The following is a 16,269-nucleotide window of genomic DNA, read 5'->3' as shown; positions in this document are numbered from 1 at the left end:
TTAGCTCGGCGGCTGGTAGTCGTTCGTTAGTGCTGGATCGGAAGTAGATAGCAGCAAATGGAACTGACCAAGCGCCCGATACCTTTGACGTCGAGAAGGGTCGACTGATTCCAATTGCTGCAGAAGATCGATGCATTGTTGAACAAGGGCCTTTGCCTCTAATGACCCGATGTGGGTAGGATGCTTGCGCAATAGAAGTTGCTTGTAATAGACGAGCGTGTCCATGCACCCTAAAGAGGCCATTGTATAATGATGACGCAGGAACCAAACGCAGGTACTCACATTTACTATCAGGTTGTTCGTCCAGAAGTTCCTGTATGACGACAATCTCGCGCTCAAGGAGCTTGTAATCGTCCCCTGTACCGATAAGAGTATCAAATGACGCCCTCGTATGATGCGAGGGACAACAGGGGACAAGTCTACCTGTGCCGATAAGCCAGCGGTGATAGAGCCAGACGCTCTGATCGTTTGGGTCTGTATACATGGCGTTTTGAACCAAATCAAATTCTGAAAACGAATTGTTCAGCAACGCATCGGTGATAGCACAACAGCTGACTACCTTGCTGGAGGGACGAATGTTTATCAAGCTTGCCACTATCCCATAGGGACGCGAGAACTTTGGTTCTCTGGTGCCATGCGCTAAAGTTTGAGAAATTAGCTTCGATCTTGCGAGTGGTTGACGCAAGCTCGACGATCTCTGGTCTTCGAACGGGCATGCTCGCAAGAACGTAGCGTCGGTAGCCCCATGCAAGGACTGCGGAGAGGGTCGTATAAGTTCGGGCTGAGCGAGATGCCGATACATACAGTTTCGAGCATCCGCATCCAACATCTTCTCCACGATGAACAATTCTCTCTCCCAGCTTGCCTTCCTCCACCCATGCTCATCGTTATTGTCACCACCATCTGGAATGTTCTCGAGGCACCATCGTCTGTGATTCCAAATCCAATAGACTTTGGGGTGTGCCTTGAGAGCCGTTGTCGTCATGTCTAGGTCATTTGACAGAATTCCATTGATTTCCGCAGGCGAACTAAAAATATCGCGTGAGTAGTTGCCTCTCAAAGGGATCATGCAGAGGGACCTTGAAGGAAATATGCCTCGAGTAAGGATGTTTCGGCGGTAGTTCCAAATAGTGTAAAACTCGGGATTGATGTTCAGAAGACGCGAAGTCAGTTCGAAAGCCTCTCCACTCCAGTCGTTGCTCTTTTTCTGTGTATGCTTGAGGTCAGTCTCACGTCTATATTTATATGGGAAACGTACTTTGGAAAGAACTTTATCGGTGAGGGCTAGATAAGCCGCCAGCTTTGCTTTTTCCTTCTGCTTCTTCTCCTCTTGAACCTTGAGACTTTCTCGAACGCGTCGCACGCCATGCTTCGAGACGAGAGTCAGCAGATTTCGATACAAGCGATAGATACAGTGCAGACCATGGCGTCTGATGAATAGTGTTTGAAGGGTGAGGTGGTGGTAGTGGTCAAGATCAAAGTTCTCGACCTGATAGTGAAAGGTGCAATATGTCTGCCTCGACATCGAGGGCGTGGTTGACGCGATTCCCAGACGCGTAGTGACCGTGGGAACAGAGTAGTCTGGGTGCCGGATTGTTAGCCTTTGCCATCGACCACGACGTCGAGGATCACTGTCCTCTCGTCTTCTCAAAGATGCCTTCCGTTGTACTGGAAACACCGACGCTTGAGTCCCTGCAGGCTCCATTTCCTTTGGCATTCCCTGTGCCCACCCCGGTCACTCATCCTGACCTCGTGTCTCCAAAAGACATCCACCGTGAGGAGGATCTTCTCCGCAACCCTTCTTCCTTCCGTCACTGGTGGACTGCGATTCATAGCACGAGAGATGCTCAGAACGCTCTGCAGAAGCTCGAAAAGTCATCCGGCCTCGAGCCTGAAGTGGCAGCTCTTCTAGGACCTCTTGCCTCTCCCGCTGCTCGGAAGTCACTACAACGTCTCACGTATCTATACGAGGCCGCTCTCGTTCACTTTTCGGCTTCTTTTAAACTATGGAAGTCGTATCTTCATATGCGCATGTCTTATGTGCTGGGCAAGCAACTTATTAGGAAGAGGGCGGGTGGGCGGAAGAAGTTTCCTGAGATGAAGGATGCGCTGGAGGAGGAGCAGGAGGATCTGGAGGAATGGGAAGGTGGATTAGACGGCGTCGTCGGCTGGGAAGAGTGGAAGGCTCTCGTTGCTACCTTCGAGCGCGCTCTTATGTGGCTACCGAAGGTACGCGTGGAAACCATCTTCGATGAGTTTAGACTCACTGCAACGTTCTCATAGCTGCCTAGGCTATGGCTCATGTATGCCTCAATCTTCAATCACCCCCGATGTCCTTCTGTACTCTCGCACTCCCATGCTCGCCGAACATTTGACCGTGCTCTTCGAACTCTTCCTCCATCCCTTCACCACCGAATATGGGTGCGTTATCTCCTTTGGGCGGAGAAAAAGGGTGGAACTACCACTGTTGCAGTCTATAGAAGATACCTTGCTGTCGATCCTAGCGTCACTGAACGCTACACCGCTCTCCTTCTCTCACCAAGCAATCCCTCCCCACGCCCCTTGGAAGCTGCTAAGCTTTTATTATCCCTTGCCCGCAAGGCTGCTCGAGGAGAATACACGAGCCCCGAAGGCAAAAGCCCATATCAGCTTCTCGGAGAATGGTTAGACGTTGTCGAATCTCATGCCGAAGAGGTTGGTTTGGATGCCGATGAGACTGCGGAGGCAGTCGAAGCCGAGAAGACGGTAGAGAACGAGAACGAGAACGCCAACGTCGCTCAAATTTCTCCTCAACCTGCCTCCGTGGGTGGACAACTCATTCGCTTTGCCGGTCCTCCCGTCACTGTCACAGCCGCCGGCGAGCCAGCGCCTCCGTACGATGAAGATGAGGATCCAACCAGTGCTCGAAAGCTCAATATTGAGAAAATTATTCGTCAGGATGGCCTTGCGAAATACAAAGATCAAGCGGGACGGCTCTGGACTGGGCTTGCAACGTACTGGATCAAGCGCGGCGAGTTTGATAGGGCGAAGGCAACATTCGAGTCTGGAATTGGATCCGTTCTCACCATTCGTGACTTCACGCAGATCTTCGACGCATACGCAGAGTTCAGCGAATCTTTGATCAGTGCTTTAATGGACAACTTGGCGAATCTTGATGAGGACGATGATGAGGAAGAAGCACAGGCGGAAACAGATGCAAGGATGAAGGAGTTCGAAGCTTTGATGGACCGGAGACCGTTCTTGGTTAACGATGTGTTGATTCGGCGAAATCCTAACGACGTGCAAGAATGGGAGAAGCGGGTCGCTCTTTGGGGCAAAGACGATGAGAAGGTATAGTCCGCCGAGCTTTACTTTAATGCACAGTACTCACGTATTGTTGTCAGGTTGCCGAAACATATACCCAGGCGCTCTCAACCATCAACCCTCGCAAAGCAACGGCCAACTTCCACCGTCTGTATATCAACTTTTCCTACTTCTACGAGGAGGGAGGTGCGACGGGACAGGCCGAAGTCGATCTCGACAATGCTAGGAAAATTCTGGAGAAGGCGACCAAAGTCAACTTCAGAACTGTCGAAGACCTCGCAGAGGTTTGGTGTGAGTGGTCTGAGATGGAGATACGGCAGGAGTGAGTTCGCAGTCATCTGGGCGTGAATATTATTGATATCGCGTAGGCAATATGACGAGGCTATCCGCGTCATGCAGCGCGCTGCTGCGATCCCGAAGAACACCAAGATCAATTACCATGACCATGTAAGAGATTTTTCAAGCCCCTCATATCATCCTTTTGATCTCCGTATCAGTCTCTTCCAGTCCAGGCCCGCCTGTTCAAGTCTCTCAAGTTGTGGTCCTTCTATGTCGACCTTGAAGAATCCTTGGGGACGGTTGAGTCCACCAAGGCAGTCTATGACAAAATCTTGGAGCTACGCATCGCGAATGCTCAGGTTCTCGTGAATTACGCTGCATTCCTCGAGGAAAATAAATATTTCGAAGAGAGCTATAAGGTTAGTGAAATGCTTTGCCCAATTTGCAGATGTCCCATTTTGTCCTCCAGGTCTACGAACGAGGCGTCGAACTGTTCACTTTTCCTGTTTCATTTGAAATCTGGAATATATACCTTTCGAAGTTCATCAAACGCTATGTAGGTTCTACACTGTCATTAGCTCGAACTCTTACTTAGCTTATCAATTTGTAGGGCGGCACTAAACTGGAACGTGCTCGCGATCTCTTTGAACAAGCACTTGAAAAATGCCCACCCAAGTCATGTAAACCAATCTTCCTGATGTATGCTCAACTAGAAGAGGACCATGGTTTGGCAAAGCGTGCAATGACGATATATGATCGCGCGACCCAAGCTGTTGCGGACGAAGACAAATTCTCAGTGAGTACATCAATACTTCCTTCGCGAGCAGCGCTCCGACATTGACAACTTTATATCTAGATGTTCACGATCTACATCGCAAAAGCCGCCGCAAACTACGGCCTTCCTGCCACCCGACCTATCTATGAACGTGCATTGGAAGTCCTTCCAGACCGGCAAACCGCGCAATTGTGCCTACGCTTCGCCTCACTTGAACGCAAACTCGGGGAAATCGATCGTGCACGAGCAATCTACGCACATGCCTCTCAATTCTGCGACCCTCGCGTCAACCCCGACTTTTGGGCAGAGTGGCATGCCTTCGAGATCGATACGGGTTCAGAAGACACCTTTAGGGAGATGCTTAGGATCAAGAGAAGTGTGCAGGCGCAATTCAACACGGAGGCGAGTTATTTGGCTGCGCAGACCATGGCGACAAGATCAGGTGCACCTGCGAAGGCAGTCAGCAACGACGTGGCGGCGACGGCAGATCCGATGGCTGCAGCGGAAAAACAGGCGGGCGGTGGAAAGAGTGGTCCGGCGTTTGTCGCTGCGAAGCGTAGCGCAGTACAGAATGAGGATACGGAATCGCCGAAACCCGCAGAGTTCGTCGCCGCTGCTGGGAACGACGACGAGATTCATATCTCGGACGATGAAGATATTTGAGCTATTTGTCCCATTGGCTTGGTGTATCCATAGTGCTTTTTTAGTCTTTTACTTTATATTCATCGCATCCTCCTATGGCATTTCAAGAGCTAGCGGGTGTCCCATCGGTCGATTTCGGCCAGACATAAGTCCTCCCATTTAGCATCCCAGCCGTCTTCTTCAAGCCATGGCTGCTCCACCCACTTGTTCATCGCATCACGAGAAGCCTCAAAGGTTACGGAGTGGTGACGCAGTAGATTCACAACCTCGATGTGTAGGTCAAGGGACCGGCGGTATGGCCGAAGAATTTCTGATACCGATGTGACTTCGAAAGAGATGAGCAGGAATCGCGCTCAGCACGAAAAGTGGTACACACCGAACTTTTCCAAGGGCCAGGTGGTCCAGAGGGGCTCCTCGCGGACCCAGGTCCATCCTTTCATTTTGTGAGCTTCTGACAAGACCGCTTCGAGATTTTCTATCGACGAATTCATTTTCTGGAACTGTTTTCGCTGTGGCCGTCATCGTCAACGTTAGGCATTGTGAAGACGATCTGAGCGAGTATTCTTACGAGTTTCAGGATCACTAGATCCATGTCTGCTATGCGGTCTTCCATGAACGACAGCTTCGGGCCTACGATCCGCGTTCGAGGTTGGTTGCCTTCTCCTATGGCCGACAACTGGTTGCTGCAGTATCCGTGAATATTTCACTCTGAGACACAAGAGAGAAAATTTTACTCAAGATCTGTCCGCGCATCGACCAGACTTCTAATGACTTTTACGCCGTCCATAAGAACGAGGTCATCCCACGTCTGGCAAGCCGCTCGCAGCTCTTGCAAATACGTTCGAACTTTACGATGATATGTCGATTCAGTAGATCGGGCCGGTGATGATGGAGATTTTGGCTGGTGCTTGATCTGTACAGGAGAGGAAGTGGGTGTCGATGGGCCGTGAAAGGATGCCAGTCGTCCGCTCATGGTGGGCAGATTGCCAAAGAGGATGTTCTTTGCAGTCGGACGGATGTCACAAATAATGTGAATTTCCAAGTCGCTGAGAAATCCTGACCGACGGATATTCAGGCTCAAGAATTAACGACGTTGATGTATATGGTGCGTCCGTACTACGACGTTGATCTTAATTGAACGCGTACGAGAAGAGGAGCTCATGTGATGTCCTCCGAAAGGCACGTGGACCGTATGTAGCTCACGCAGCCGCGTCGGTTTCCGCTCCTGCCTTGCTTTCGTCCCCAACCCCACGATATACAGCAAGAATGGACCCAGATGCGCCGATCAAGGTCAACAACAACCACAAGCCAGCAGAGTTCCTGAGGGCAGAGGCGGAGCTCGTCCTGGACGAGGTGCCATCCGATTAGTCTCTCCTTCTCAGAATCCACTGACTTTGATACGCAGGCAAGGAGACAAAAGGCGGAGAAGAATAAGGATCTCGGCGAGCCCATAAAGCTCCAGGGTGTTCCCATAGACATTAAGATTCGTGGGAGACACATCTGGATCGCAGAGAATACCGCCATTGCTCGAAAGATGGATTTGGAAGTATGTCATTTGAAATGAGGGGCTGGCCAATCCTTGCGGAGTTGTTGATCTTCAGTAGACAGGGCGGACGTTGCAGATATATCGAGGCCATTTTGGTCCTGTTACATGCATCGCGCTCTGTGACAGAGTTGCGGGCTCTGGGGACGGGAAGATATTGATAACTGGTTCATGGGACCAGGTATGAGCGTGTTTCTCTGTGTTATGATTCCACATGACTGACCGGGTTGGACTTCAGACCATCAAGCTGTGGGACACAGACGTGAGTTCTCTTTGTGTTAATTTGTGTAATCCAGAGGCTCACGGTTTGAAGACGAAAGCCTTGATCTCGTCAACGCCAGCCCACGAGGACTTTGTCAAGGTACTTCTAGTGATACCTTCCCTCAACCTTCTGGTCTCAGGAAGCTCTGACAAAGTAGTACGCTTTTGGCATGTATACATTCATCGCCCTCTAACGATACACTAGCTAACATAAAAGTTATCAGGGACCTATCGTCGCCCTCTTCATTAGAGCCGCTACCCTCGCTAGGCTCGATATCCGCCCACACACGACCGGTCGAAGCTCTCGATGTCCACATTTCTCCCGACGGCGAATCAAAATCCTCGGTAGTACTGTTCACTGCTGACACGATGGGCATGATCAAGGCATGGGATCTAAGTAGGCAAGGCGGAGACCGGCCGATATGGCGAAGCACTCTGCGCGATGACCTCGGATACCACCGGACGCGGGTGAACGAGCTGATGTACGGAGATGGGCACCTATGGACAGGTTCGCATGCCCGTCTTCAGACAGAACCCGTGCTGAACCCTGATCGGTGCCCACGCAGCCTCGTCTGATGAGACGATCCAGATCTATCAATACCCCCCGCCCCCATCTAGCCAGAAGCAGCCGAAGCCAGTGCCCCCCATCACCCACCCCACCGGGTTCAGGGCCGTCCTGCCGCTCCCGATCCACCCCCAGCTGGACGCAGACGCGTTCCCGTATCTGCTCGGGGGGAGCGGCGATCTCATCCGTGTGTACGACATCTCGTCGCTCGAGGAGCCCGAGTTCATCCGTGAGGTCGAGGGCCACTGGCACGACGTGACGCATCTGCGCGTGTGGTTGAGGGATCGGAAAGAAGGGAAGGGGAAGGAGGTGTGGATCGTGAGCGCGAGTCTCGATGGGACGATTAGGAAATGGAGGTTGGCCGGTAAGTTTCTCCACCTCCTCGAAGATGTTTGCCCCGAGCTTGACATGGCACTTGCAGACATAGTTGTTCCGCCCAAGCCCGTCCCAGAGGAGAAGAAGGAAGCTACGATCGCGGTACCACCTCCAAAGGCCGGGGGTGCATTTGAGATGACAGAAGAAGAGGAACGGGAGCTTGCAGAACTGATGGAGGACGATTGAACATCTTCTGACCGATGACAGCCACGAAGCCCATCGCACCGTTAACATACAATATCGCCCTGTAAGTTATTATACACAAAACCAAGCTGTATGTATAAATCCTTAAATCGTCTTGTGATCTTGTGCTCAATCCCAAATGCATCATAGCTTCGCCTTCTGTGGCTGAATGACGAAGCTGTTCGCCGACGCAAGGCTCTTGGCTGCCGTGGTGACGAGTTCGTCGACGCTTCAGAAAATGATATCCGGAAATTAGCCTTGCACAGAGTCGTCAAGGCAGGTGCTTACATGTCCTTCGCTGGCTTGATATCCTGTACATGAATGAGAACCGGAATAGCCCCAGAGCGAATGGTAGGCAAGGACTCACATTGATAGAGCCAGCCACCCGGCCCATCAGCCCTGCAAGTCGACGCTCTGGCATGAGTACTACACGCCGAACACTTCAAGAACCACACTCACACATTCTGCCTTCGGGCGATTTTTCAGGATGTTTCTCGAGTTCGACCTCGTGCGGTATCTTGCCCTGTGATGTCAGCTTGCGAATTTCCTCGTGACGATTCTCCTCCCTTCCTCTCGCGCGTCAACGAAGCGGCTAGGACTTGACATTCTATCCCACTTACCAGTCGCGGACGTAGTCCGTCTTGCGGACGCTCATCGGCCGCCCTGAGTAGAGCAGCGTCCTCACGGTGTCGTCGTACCCAGCAGACACGACGAGCTGCTTGTGTATCGGCGGCGCGCCTGCCTCTTCGCTCGCGACGAAGCGCGTGCCGACCCAGACCCCCGACGCGCCGTAGGAGAGCGCGGCTGCAAGGCCCCGGCCGTCGGCGATGCCACCCGCTGCGACCACCGCGACGGGCTGTCCGGTGAGCGGGCTTGTGGCGCCTTTGCAGAGGTCGACGACGGCGGGGATGAGGATGGAGAACGGCGTGTCGCCCGTGTGTCCGCCGCCTTCGCCGCCTTGGGCGCCGATGATGTCAACACCTGTGTTTTGTGAGATCAGGTAAGCATGCGGACGTAAAGGTATTTCGGGAGATGGGCCGTTCCTTGGGCGAGCGCCTTTTTGACATGCTGGAAGATGTGCGCAGAGGTGAGACGTGCGTCGTCTCAGTTGTCGAGGGCTCACCTTTGGGTGTCCTATCATGCTGACGTTAATTGAATGTCAGCTCGATTCGACAGGTTTGATGATGCGGGGTCGTACTTCATGACGGCGATCCCGGCGGCGTGCAGTTTGTCGACCACGTCCCTCGGAGGGACGCCTACGGCACAGACAAAGAGGGTGGCCTTGCTTCTGATGATGACGTCTATGAGCTCCGAGAGCTGGCCCTTGGTGTAATCGTGCTTCGGGATAGATCGTGGGTCGTCCGCGTCCATTCACAGCCAGCCAAGCAAGCAAACGGACGCACGTTGGTCTTCCGCGCGCCTCCCCCGATCTTGGGGATGAGCAGGTCGACGCCGAAGGGCGCGTCCTTGTGCTCCAGATGGCTCTTGAGCTCGTTGATGGATTCCTGCAAGAATTTGGGGCTCTGGCGAACGCCTCCGATGACGCCGATGCCGCCTGCCCAGCGGCTCGTGATCTGCTTTGGCCGCCTGGATGTCAGGAGCGTGGCTTACCTGCGTTGGTGACGGCCGCAGCCAGTTTGGGTCCGGCGGCGATGTTCATGCCTACATATTAGTATGATGAGAGTAGTCAACTTTGAGTGATTGAGTGTAGTAGAAGTACCGGCAAGCATGACGGGGTGGTTGATGTTGAACAGCCTAGTGAGAGGCGTGGAGAACACCTGCTCTGAAGACGGCATGGCGGCGATAGGATGGTACTGCAGCAAGAGAGGGACGCGTCCCCAGGTTTCTGACCTTGTGCCCGAGCGTTCAATTGAATGTCCTTCCCCACACTCGGCAAGCGTCGGCAAATCGCTAGCCGGTCCCGTTCGGGCCGCGTGGGACGGAGTGGTCACGCCCTGGATTGCCCATTTTCTGCGAGAGCACAGACATGACCGACAAGTGCCCCGTCGACCACCCCGCCGTCGCCGCCGCCGCTGCCGCCGCCGCCGACGCGTGCCCCGTCGACCACACAACCCGCTCCACGTGGTCCACCGTCCTCTCCCACCCCTCCTCCAGCACCCCCTCCACCCCCGCCGCGCCCGCACCGCCGCCCGCCGCCCTCTCGACCGCGCGCGAGACCTCCTCGATCCCGCGCGGCGACGGCGAGCCATGGGTGTACCCGTCCGAGTCGCAGTTCTTCGCCGCGATGGCCCGCAAGCACCACAACCCGCAGGCGCCCGACATGAAGGTCATCGTGCCCATCCACAACGCCGTCAACGAGCGCGCGTGGGGCCACGTCCTCGCCTGGGAGCGCGGCCGCGGCGGCGCGGCGTGCGGCGGTGTGCGGCTCGTCAGCTTCAAGGGCAGGCCGCGCGACCTGACCCCCAAGGCGCGGCTCTTGACCCTCGTGGGGTGCGTCGCTCGTCTCGCCTCGCCTTCATGTTTTCCATCCCCCTCTTTTTCGAGCGTGCGACGACGGCTGAGGCTGAGTCTCTTGCGAGCAGGTACGCGCCCCCGTTCGACAGGCACGACTGGGTCGTCGACCGCTGCGGCACCCGCATCCGCTATGTCATCGACTTTTATTCCGGGCGCAGTCCCGCCCCGGGCTCGGCCGCCCCGTCCTTCTTCCTCGACGTGCGCCCCGCCCTCGACAGCTGGGAGGGCATCAAAATGCGCGTGGGCTCGCTGATGAGCTCCTTCACGTCCCCTGCGCCAGCTCCCCCGCAGCCTCCGCCTAAAAACCAGTCGTGATACCGTACCTTACACACCCGCGCACGCGTATTTAGCACCCCACTAAGAATCTAGCTCAGTGTTCGATGCGTGTGCGCTGCTCGACGGTGAAAATGCGAAAGCGGTACAGTGATACAACAGGGCACGTATGTGTGTGCGGCTACCGCTTGTTCCTCGTCTTCGCTTTTTTGGCCGGGGGGCGTTCGGGCTCTTCCTCGCTCTCCTCTCCGTCCGACGCCCCCTCCGCCTCTTCCCCGCTGACCTCCCCGTCGCTGATCTCTTCGTCCTCGTCCCAATCGTCGTCGTGAATGCCCTCCTCTTCTGCTTCCTCGTCCTCGTCCTCTTCTTCGTTTTCGTCTTCGTCTTCGTCCATATCGTCCCCATCGGCCTCGTCGCCTTTCGCACCCTCCTTCTTTTTCCGCCGCACGTTGCGCTCCTGCTCCTCCCTCCGCTCCTTGCGCAGCTTGGCCTTGGCAGCGTGCGCCGCCTTTTGCGCCGCCGTCTCGGCCTTTGTTTTCTTGACTGCACGAAACAAAGCGATTGGATCGCGTCCGGTCAGAATCGCGCCCACGCAGACAACGAAAAAAAAGAAAAAAGTAAGAAGTAAGAAGCGAATGAAAGCGAGCGCGCACCGAATTCGTGGTAGATCACGCCGCCCTCCTTGCCGGGCACGCCCTCCGTGATCTTGACCAGCCGGAGCTCCATCCGCGGCCCGATCTCGTCCAGCCGCACGGCCTTCTTCTGCCCCTTCCGATTATTCCGCCCGACGTAGTCGTCCGCGAGCGACACCGCGTCCGCGTCGTCCCCCGCGACCGAGCTCGCCGTCGACGCCGCGCTCTCGTACCCATCCGGCCCGCCGCCGGCGCCTCCGCCCGCGCGGCGGAGGACAAAGTCCGCGACGTCGCGCTCGCGGCCGAGGTCGACGACGGCGGCGTCGGCGTCGCCCTCGAGCACGCGGCGCACGCGGCGCGAGACGCCGTGCGGCTTGACGGCGATGCGGAAGTGCCGGAAGTCGACGGTGCCGCGCGCGGGGTTGTAGGCGACGAGGACGATGCGGCGCGCGGAGGAGAGGGTGAGGGTGTGTGGGGCGAGCGGGGGGAAGAGCGTCTGGAAGGCTTTCATGACGAGCGGGAGGTGCGGGGGCGTCGTTGGGGAGGGCGGGGGGAAGGAGGCGAGGACGAGCTAGAGTGAGTGGGTGAGTGAATGGGTGTGAGTGTGTGTGAGCGTGTGAGTGTGTGAGTGTGTGAGTGTGAGTGCGCGGAAGGGGTGCGTGTGCGACGCACCAGGGGCGGGCTGAGGTACTCGACCATGCCGAGGCTCTTGGTGTGCTTGCTGGCGCGCTGCACGTCCTTGATCAGGCTGTACCGCTCGATGCGGAAGCTGAGCGTCGGGCCGTGCGAGAGGCGCACGATGCGCAGCGACGGCGCGACGTCCGTGAGCGTGAACGCGAGCAGGTGGGTCACCTGCAGCGCGGGCGCCATCGTCAAAAAGTCCTTCAGCTTGTTGCGCGCGCGCTCCTGCGCTCGCCAGACCGCGTCAGCGTACGCACCAGCGAGAGAACGGAAGGAAGGAAGGAAGGAAGGAAGAGGGAGGGAGGGAGGGAGGGGCTGACCCTGAGGCGGCTGGCGGTGTTGGGCTCCATGACCTTGCGGACGTCGCGGGTGAGCTGGGTGAGCGAGTGGCCGACCTGGCCGTGCTTGATGACGAACGACTTGGGCACGCTGCTCGCCGCGGCGGTCGCGGGCTGCGCGCCCTTGAGGTGCGTCCTGTTCTTGCGTTTGCGTGCCATCGAGTCCCGGGTCGAATCAGGAGAAAATACTGCTGCCCACCTCGCAGCCTCATTTGGGCATCGCGCCACACCACCGGTCCGTCCGTGGCGTGCGTGGTACTTGTACAGTACCAACGACCGTCGATTAATGCGTACCTACCCAAGCAACAATATACACATGAAGAAGAGAGCGAGCGAGCGAACGACTACCACGACCAGCAAGGTCCGCATCCGCGACACAACTCAACAAAACAAGCAATAAAAAAACCAAGACGATAAGACAATAAAACACTCGAACCAATACAGGGGGTCGACAGATATATATAACAGTAAACAAAACGAACGAACGAACGAACGGATGGATGGATGGATGGACGGGCATCGGCGCTGCGCCAGCGCGGCGCACCTATACCTAATACCTTATACCTATAGCGAGGCGAGGCGAGTGGGGAGTTACAATAACCGCCCGTGGAGGGGGGCGCACGGCAGAACGAAGATAGTACACGGCCGAGTCGCGGCGGCGCCGAGGGGGGTGCGTGGTGGCAGAAATACAGCTCCTAAATTCACAGTGATGCATTAGCCGAGTTACTTGGAGAGATGGGGGTGGGTCGGCGCGCGGGCGCAAGCGCTCGCGCACGCGTATTAAGAGGGCCACGCTGGCGGATGTAGGCTCTGGGCGCGATGAGGCTGGATTAGACGTGTATGTGGACGGGGGCGGTGGGCGTTGGTGTGGGGCAGCGCGGGTATACGGTGGGGAGAGAGGGGGGGTGGGGGTGCGCAGTAATAAAAAAAAGACGAAGACGAGGCGGGAGAACGCGGGCGAGGGGGTCAGAACTCGGTGAACTGGAAGCCGACGACGTCGAAGCCCTGGTGCGCGTGCGGGGGCGTCTCCGCGCTGAGCAGGCCGGGCACCTCGTGTGCGGGCGGGAGAGGGAGGCGGGTGAAGTAGCGCGTGTCGTCGACGGCGGTCATGTGCGGAACGATGGGAGCCTGGTGGACAGGGAACAAAAATGAACGGACGCACACGGACGGAGGGGACGGAGGGACGAACCCGGATTTCGCGGCGCTCGAGCGCGTCCCAGTCGACGCCGCGGAACCAGGCGTGGTGCAGCACGTCCTGGGGGCCGTTGATGAGGTTCCCGAGGCGCTTGCTCCTGTCGGGGTGCAGGAAGCCCCTGACGAGGTCGCGCGAGAGGGTGTCCATGTCGCGCGGCCAGTGGACCTTGCCGCGCAGGATCTTCTCGTAGATGCCGTACGCGTTCTCGTCGAAGAAGGGCGGGTAGCCGACCATCATCTCGTAGGCGAGGATGCCGCAGGCCCACCAGTCTGCGGGCTTGCCGTGGCCGTCGGACTGGATGATCTCCGGGGCGAGGTACTCGGGGGTGCCGCAGAGGGTCCAGGTGCGATCGTCGACGATCTTGGCGAAGCCAAAGTCGGTGAGGCGGAGGTAGCCGCGGGCGTCGAGGAGGAGGTTCTCGGGCTTGAGGTCGCGGTAGATGATGTTGAAGGAGTGGAGGTAGCGGAGGGCGAGGACGATGGTGGCGAGGTAGAAGCGGGTGACGTCCGGGGTGAAGCGGCCCGTGCGGCGGAGGTGGGTGAAGAGCTCGCCGCCGGGGACGAAGGAGAGCAGCATGTAGAGGTTGAGGTTGTCCTGGAAGGTGGCGTAGAGGTCGACGATGAAGGGGTGGCGGACGCGGGAGAGGATGTGGCGTTCTGCCTTGACGTGCTCGACCTGGCGCAGGCGGATGACCTCCGTCTTGCGCAGGACCTTCATGGCGAAGAAGTTGGAGCGGCGGGCATTGGTGGGGCGGGAGCGGACGAGGAGGACGCGTCCGAAGGTGCCGGTGCCTGAACGGAAGCTGATGAGGGGGGAAGGAGAATGAAGCGGGGGAGAGAAGGCGGGGGCGGACCTAGGGTGCCCTTGAGCTCAAAGTCGGACAACTTGAGCTCGGAGTGGATGTGCTCTTGCTCGTTTTCGAGGTGGCGGAGAGGATATACGGGGGGCGTGGGACTGGACGGGACGGGACTCTCCTCGTCCTCGTCCATGTATGCGTCTCGAGCGGCGTTGCGGGCGGGGTGGTCGGAGCGGCGCGAAGGCGAGCCGTCGCGTCGGGAGAGGAGATCGTCGTCCATGTCGACGGAGTCTGTGTGTGCGGGGGACAGCGGCGGGGTGATGGGGGCGTCGGGGAGCATGGGGTCGTCGTCGGGGACGCGTGCGGGGTCGCAGAGGATGGGACGGAGCTTTGGGGAGGGGTGGGGGTGGACCATGGCGAGACGACGACGGAACGCGGCCGGTGCGGGGGGCAGGGAGCAGAGCGCGCGCGGCTCTGCGGCGACGGGGGCGTCGTGGGCGTCGTGGGGTAGGATGTGGACGGGCTGCGGCCTGCGCGTGTGCGTGGACGGAGCGAACGACCACACACCGCACGTGACCTGACGCGCCCGCGACGCCGCCTCCGCCGCATTTCACAGCCTCCGTCCGTCCTGCCAAATGCTCTCGCGCCCATAGGCTCCGTGAGGCCCCGCGTGGCCCCCGCCCCACGGTGAGCGTCTCTTCCCACAGCCTCTTCCCCTCCCTTATACACCCGCCATGTCCACCCCAGACGACCTCCCGCACGGATACCAGGCTCTCCCCGCACATCCAGACCAATCAGACCCCCTTGTGCCCGCCATGGGCAACGAAGAACAGCTCCCAAAGCCCGAGGGCAGGAAAGGCGATACCCTCGCCCTCTACGCCGCTATCGTCAGTCGTCCTCGCCCATCTACAGACTGCGCTCGCTAACGCCCCCGCAGACCGCCGCAGCCGTACAACGCCCTCTCTCCCCGAGCGGAAGTCAACTGCTGACATTTTTATTTATTTGACGCCAGATATTCACCGTCGTCACCTGGGCCATGGTGCTCAACAACAACCCCTCCGCCCTGGGCTGGTTCGCCTTCCACCCGACCCTCCAAAGCCTCGCCATCTTCTTCTTCACCCTCGGTCCGTCCTCCTCAACGCCCCCCCCCCCCCCCTCCGCCGTCGCCGACTCGCTGACCGATCCCCCGCACAGGCATACTGACCCTCCAGCCGACGTCCCAGCCGTCCACAAAGGCCGCCGGCCTCCAGCGCCACCAGATCGCAATGCTCCTCGGCGTGCCCACCATCATCCTCGGCGCCCTCTCCATCATATGGAACAAGCGCATCCACGAGGCGCCCCACTTCACAACCTGGCACGGCGTAAGCATCTCTCCACCGTTCTCCGAACCGAACATCGCTCATGCACGGCCCTGACATCGCCCTCATACGTATTGCCGTACCGCCGCTCGCCGCGCGCACGCCATCTCTTGCCGTCCGCACCGCGCAGGTCTTCGGCATCCTCTCGCTCACATGGCTCGCCGCCCAGTTCGCCCTCGGCGCAGCGAGCGTCTGGTTCGGCGGCGCTGCCCTCGGCGGCGGCCCCAGAGCCAAGCGCGTCTGGAAGTACCACAGGCGCGTTCCCCCCCCCCCCCGCAACGCACTCACACTCACGCGCTCACGCGCTCACTCGCACGCTCACACGCCCCGTGCGCAGGCTCTCCGGCTACGTCCTCCTCCCGCTCGTCCTGGCCACCGCCAACTTCGGCGGCGCGTGGTCCGCGTGGGTCACGAGCAGCAGCGCGCACGGCGTCCGCATCGTCGCGTACACCCTCGCCCCCGCCGTCATCCTCGCCTCGCTCTACAGCCGCATCAGGTGCGTTCTTCGCTGCGCCGCGGCGGCCCCCCGCGCTCCCGCGCTGACGCCCGCCTACCCGTTTCGCAGGCCCTCGAAGATGAGGTTTCTCTAGGCCTT

General features: G+C 58.1%; 8 protein-coding genes across 8 annotated transcripts; 4 read left to right on the top strand and 4 right to left on the bottom strand.

Annotated features, from left to right (window-relative positions):
• On the bottom strand, positions 1 to 1,517 carry HETIRDRAFT_470846 (uncharacterized protein; the record flags this gene model as incomplete). Its single annotated transcript, XM_009544246.1, has 7 exons — positions 1,423 to 1,517; positions 1,259 to 1,369; positions 1,080 to 1,207; positions 805 to 1,028; positions 560 to 754; positions 364 to 507; positions 1 to 287 (listed from the first exon to the last, which is right to left on the bottom strand). Exons 1-7 carry the CDS (start codon positions 1,423 to 1,425, stop codon positions 1 to 3), a joined length of 1,092 nt encoding a protein of 363 aa, XP_009542541.1. The 5' UTR covers positions 1,426 to 1,517.
• A 136-nt stretch (positions 1,518 to 1,653) lies between these two features.
• On the top strand, positions 1,654 to 8,267 carry HETIRDRAFT_150121 (uncharacterized protein; the record flags this gene model as incomplete). The annotated part of the gene is made up of 20 exons (XM_009544244.1): positions 1,654 to 2,229; positions 2,284 to 3,330; positions 3,384 to 3,625; positions 3,672 to 3,750; positions 3,801 to 4,001; positions 4,052 to 4,138; positions 4,193 to 4,378; positions 4,439 to 4,959; positions 5,278 to 5,442; positions 5,577 to 5,647; positions 6,075 to 6,104; positions 6,261 to 6,352; positions 6,405 to 6,545; positions 6,672 to 6,723; positions 6,781 to 6,804; positions 6,856 to 6,971; positions 7,028 to 7,311; positions 7,370 to 7,732; positions 7,790 to 8,017; positions 8,077 to 8,267. The coding sequence occupies 16 exons, from the start codon at positions 1,654 to 1,656 to the stop codon at positions 6,951 to 6,953; spliced, it is 3,612 nt and encodes a 1,203-aa protein (XP_009542539.1). The 3' UTR covers positions 6,954 to 6,971; positions 7,028 to 7,311; positions 7,370 to 7,732; positions 7,790 to 8,017; positions 8,077 to 8,267.
• Positions 6,266 to 8,267, top strand: HETIRDRAFT_443591 (uncharacterized protein). The gene is made up of 9 exons (XM_009544245.1): positions 6,266 to 6,352; positions 6,405 to 6,545; positions 6,672 to 6,723; positions 6,781 to 6,804; positions 6,856 to 6,971; positions 7,028 to 7,311; positions 7,370 to 7,732; positions 7,790 to 8,017; positions 8,077 to 8,267. The coding sequence occupies exons 6-8, from the start codon at positions 7,173 to 7,175 to the stop codon at positions 7,927 to 7,929; spliced, it is 642 nt and encodes a 213-aa protein (XP_009542540.1). The 5' UTR covers positions 6,266 to 6,352; positions 6,405 to 6,545; positions 6,672 to 6,723; positions 6,781 to 6,804; positions 6,856 to 6,971; positions 7,028 to 7,172; the 3' UTR covers positions 7,930 to 8,017; positions 8,077 to 8,267.
• Positions 8,071 to 9,722, bottom strand: HETIRDRAFT_414692 (uncharacterized protein; the record flags this gene model as incomplete). The annotated part of the gene is made up of 10 exons (XM_009544243.1): positions 8,071 to 8,155; positions 8,215 to 8,237; positions 8,294 to 8,325; positions 8,386 to 8,492; positions 8,547 to 8,907; positions 9,025 to 9,068; positions 9,125 to 9,264; positions 9,330 to 9,481; positions 9,538 to 9,588; positions 9,647 to 9,722. The coding sequence occupies 10 exons, from the start codon at positions 9,720 to 9,722 to the stop codon at positions 8,071 to 8,073; spliced, it is 1,071 nt and encodes a 356-aa protein (XP_009542538.1).
• A 191-nt stretch (positions 9,723 to 9,913) lies between these two features.
• Positions 9,914 to 10,716, top strand: HETIRDRAFT_43172 (uncharacterized protein; the record flags this gene model as incomplete). Its single annotated transcript, XM_009543476.1, has 3 exons — positions 9,914 to 9,946; positions 10,103 to 10,377; positions 10,470 to 10,716. The coding sequence occupies 3 exons, from the start codon at positions 9,914 to 9,916 to the stop codon at positions 10,714 to 10,716; spliced, it is 555 nt and encodes a 184-aa protein (XP_009541771.1).
• Positions 10,717 to 10,790: 74 nt separating this feature from the next.
• HETIRDRAFT_379780 (uncharacterized protein) lies at positions 10,791 to 12,484 on the bottom strand (the record flags this gene model as incomplete). The annotated part of the gene is made up of 4 exons (XM_009544242.1): positions 10,791 to 11,217; positions 11,328 to 11,877; positions 11,979 to 12,212; positions 12,308 to 12,484. The coding sequence occupies 4 exons, from the start codon at positions 12,482 to 12,484 to the stop codon at positions 10,856 to 10,858; spliced, it is 1,323 nt and encodes a 440-aa protein (XP_009542537.1). The 3' UTR covers positions 10,791 to 10,855.
• Positions 12,485 to 13,291: 807 nt separating this feature from the next.
• On the bottom strand, positions 13,292 to 14,509 carry HETIRDRAFT_310777 (camp-dependent kinase-like protein catalytic subunit; the record flags this gene model as incomplete). Its single annotated transcript, XM_009544241.1, has 3 exons — positions 13,292 to 13,453; positions 13,515 to 14,311; positions 14,374 to 14,509. The coding sequence occupies 3 exons, from the start codon at positions 14,507 to 14,509 to the stop codon at positions 13,292 to 13,294; spliced, it is 1,095 nt and encodes a 364-aa protein (XP_009542536.1).
• Positions 14,510 to 15,050: 541 nt separating this feature from the next.
• HETIRDRAFT_448726 (uncharacterized protein) lies at positions 15,051 to 16,264 on the top strand (the record flags this gene model as incomplete). Its single annotated transcript, XM_009544240.1, has 7 exons — positions 15,051 to 15,203; positions 15,254 to 15,265; positions 15,329 to 15,440; positions 15,511 to 15,677; positions 15,805 to 15,920; positions 16,012 to 16,170; positions 16,240 to 16,264. 7 exons carry the CDS (start codon positions 15,051 to 15,053, stop codon positions 16,262 to 16,264), a joined length of 744 nt encoding a protein of 247 aa, XP_009542535.1.
• Between the last annotated feature and the right edge of the window lie 5 nt (positions 16,265 to 16,269).

The sequence above is a fragment of the Heterobasidion irregulare genome (assembly GCF_000320585.1).
Source record: "Heterobasidion irregulare TC 32-1 unplaced genomic scaffold scaffold_02, whole genome shotgun sequence".
Taxonomy (NCBI): Eukaryota; Fungi; Basidiomycota; class Agaricomycetes; order Russulales; family Bondarzewiaceae; genus Heterobasidion; species Heterobasidion irregulare.
This window is presented reverse-complemented; position numbering and strand designations above follow the sequence as displayed.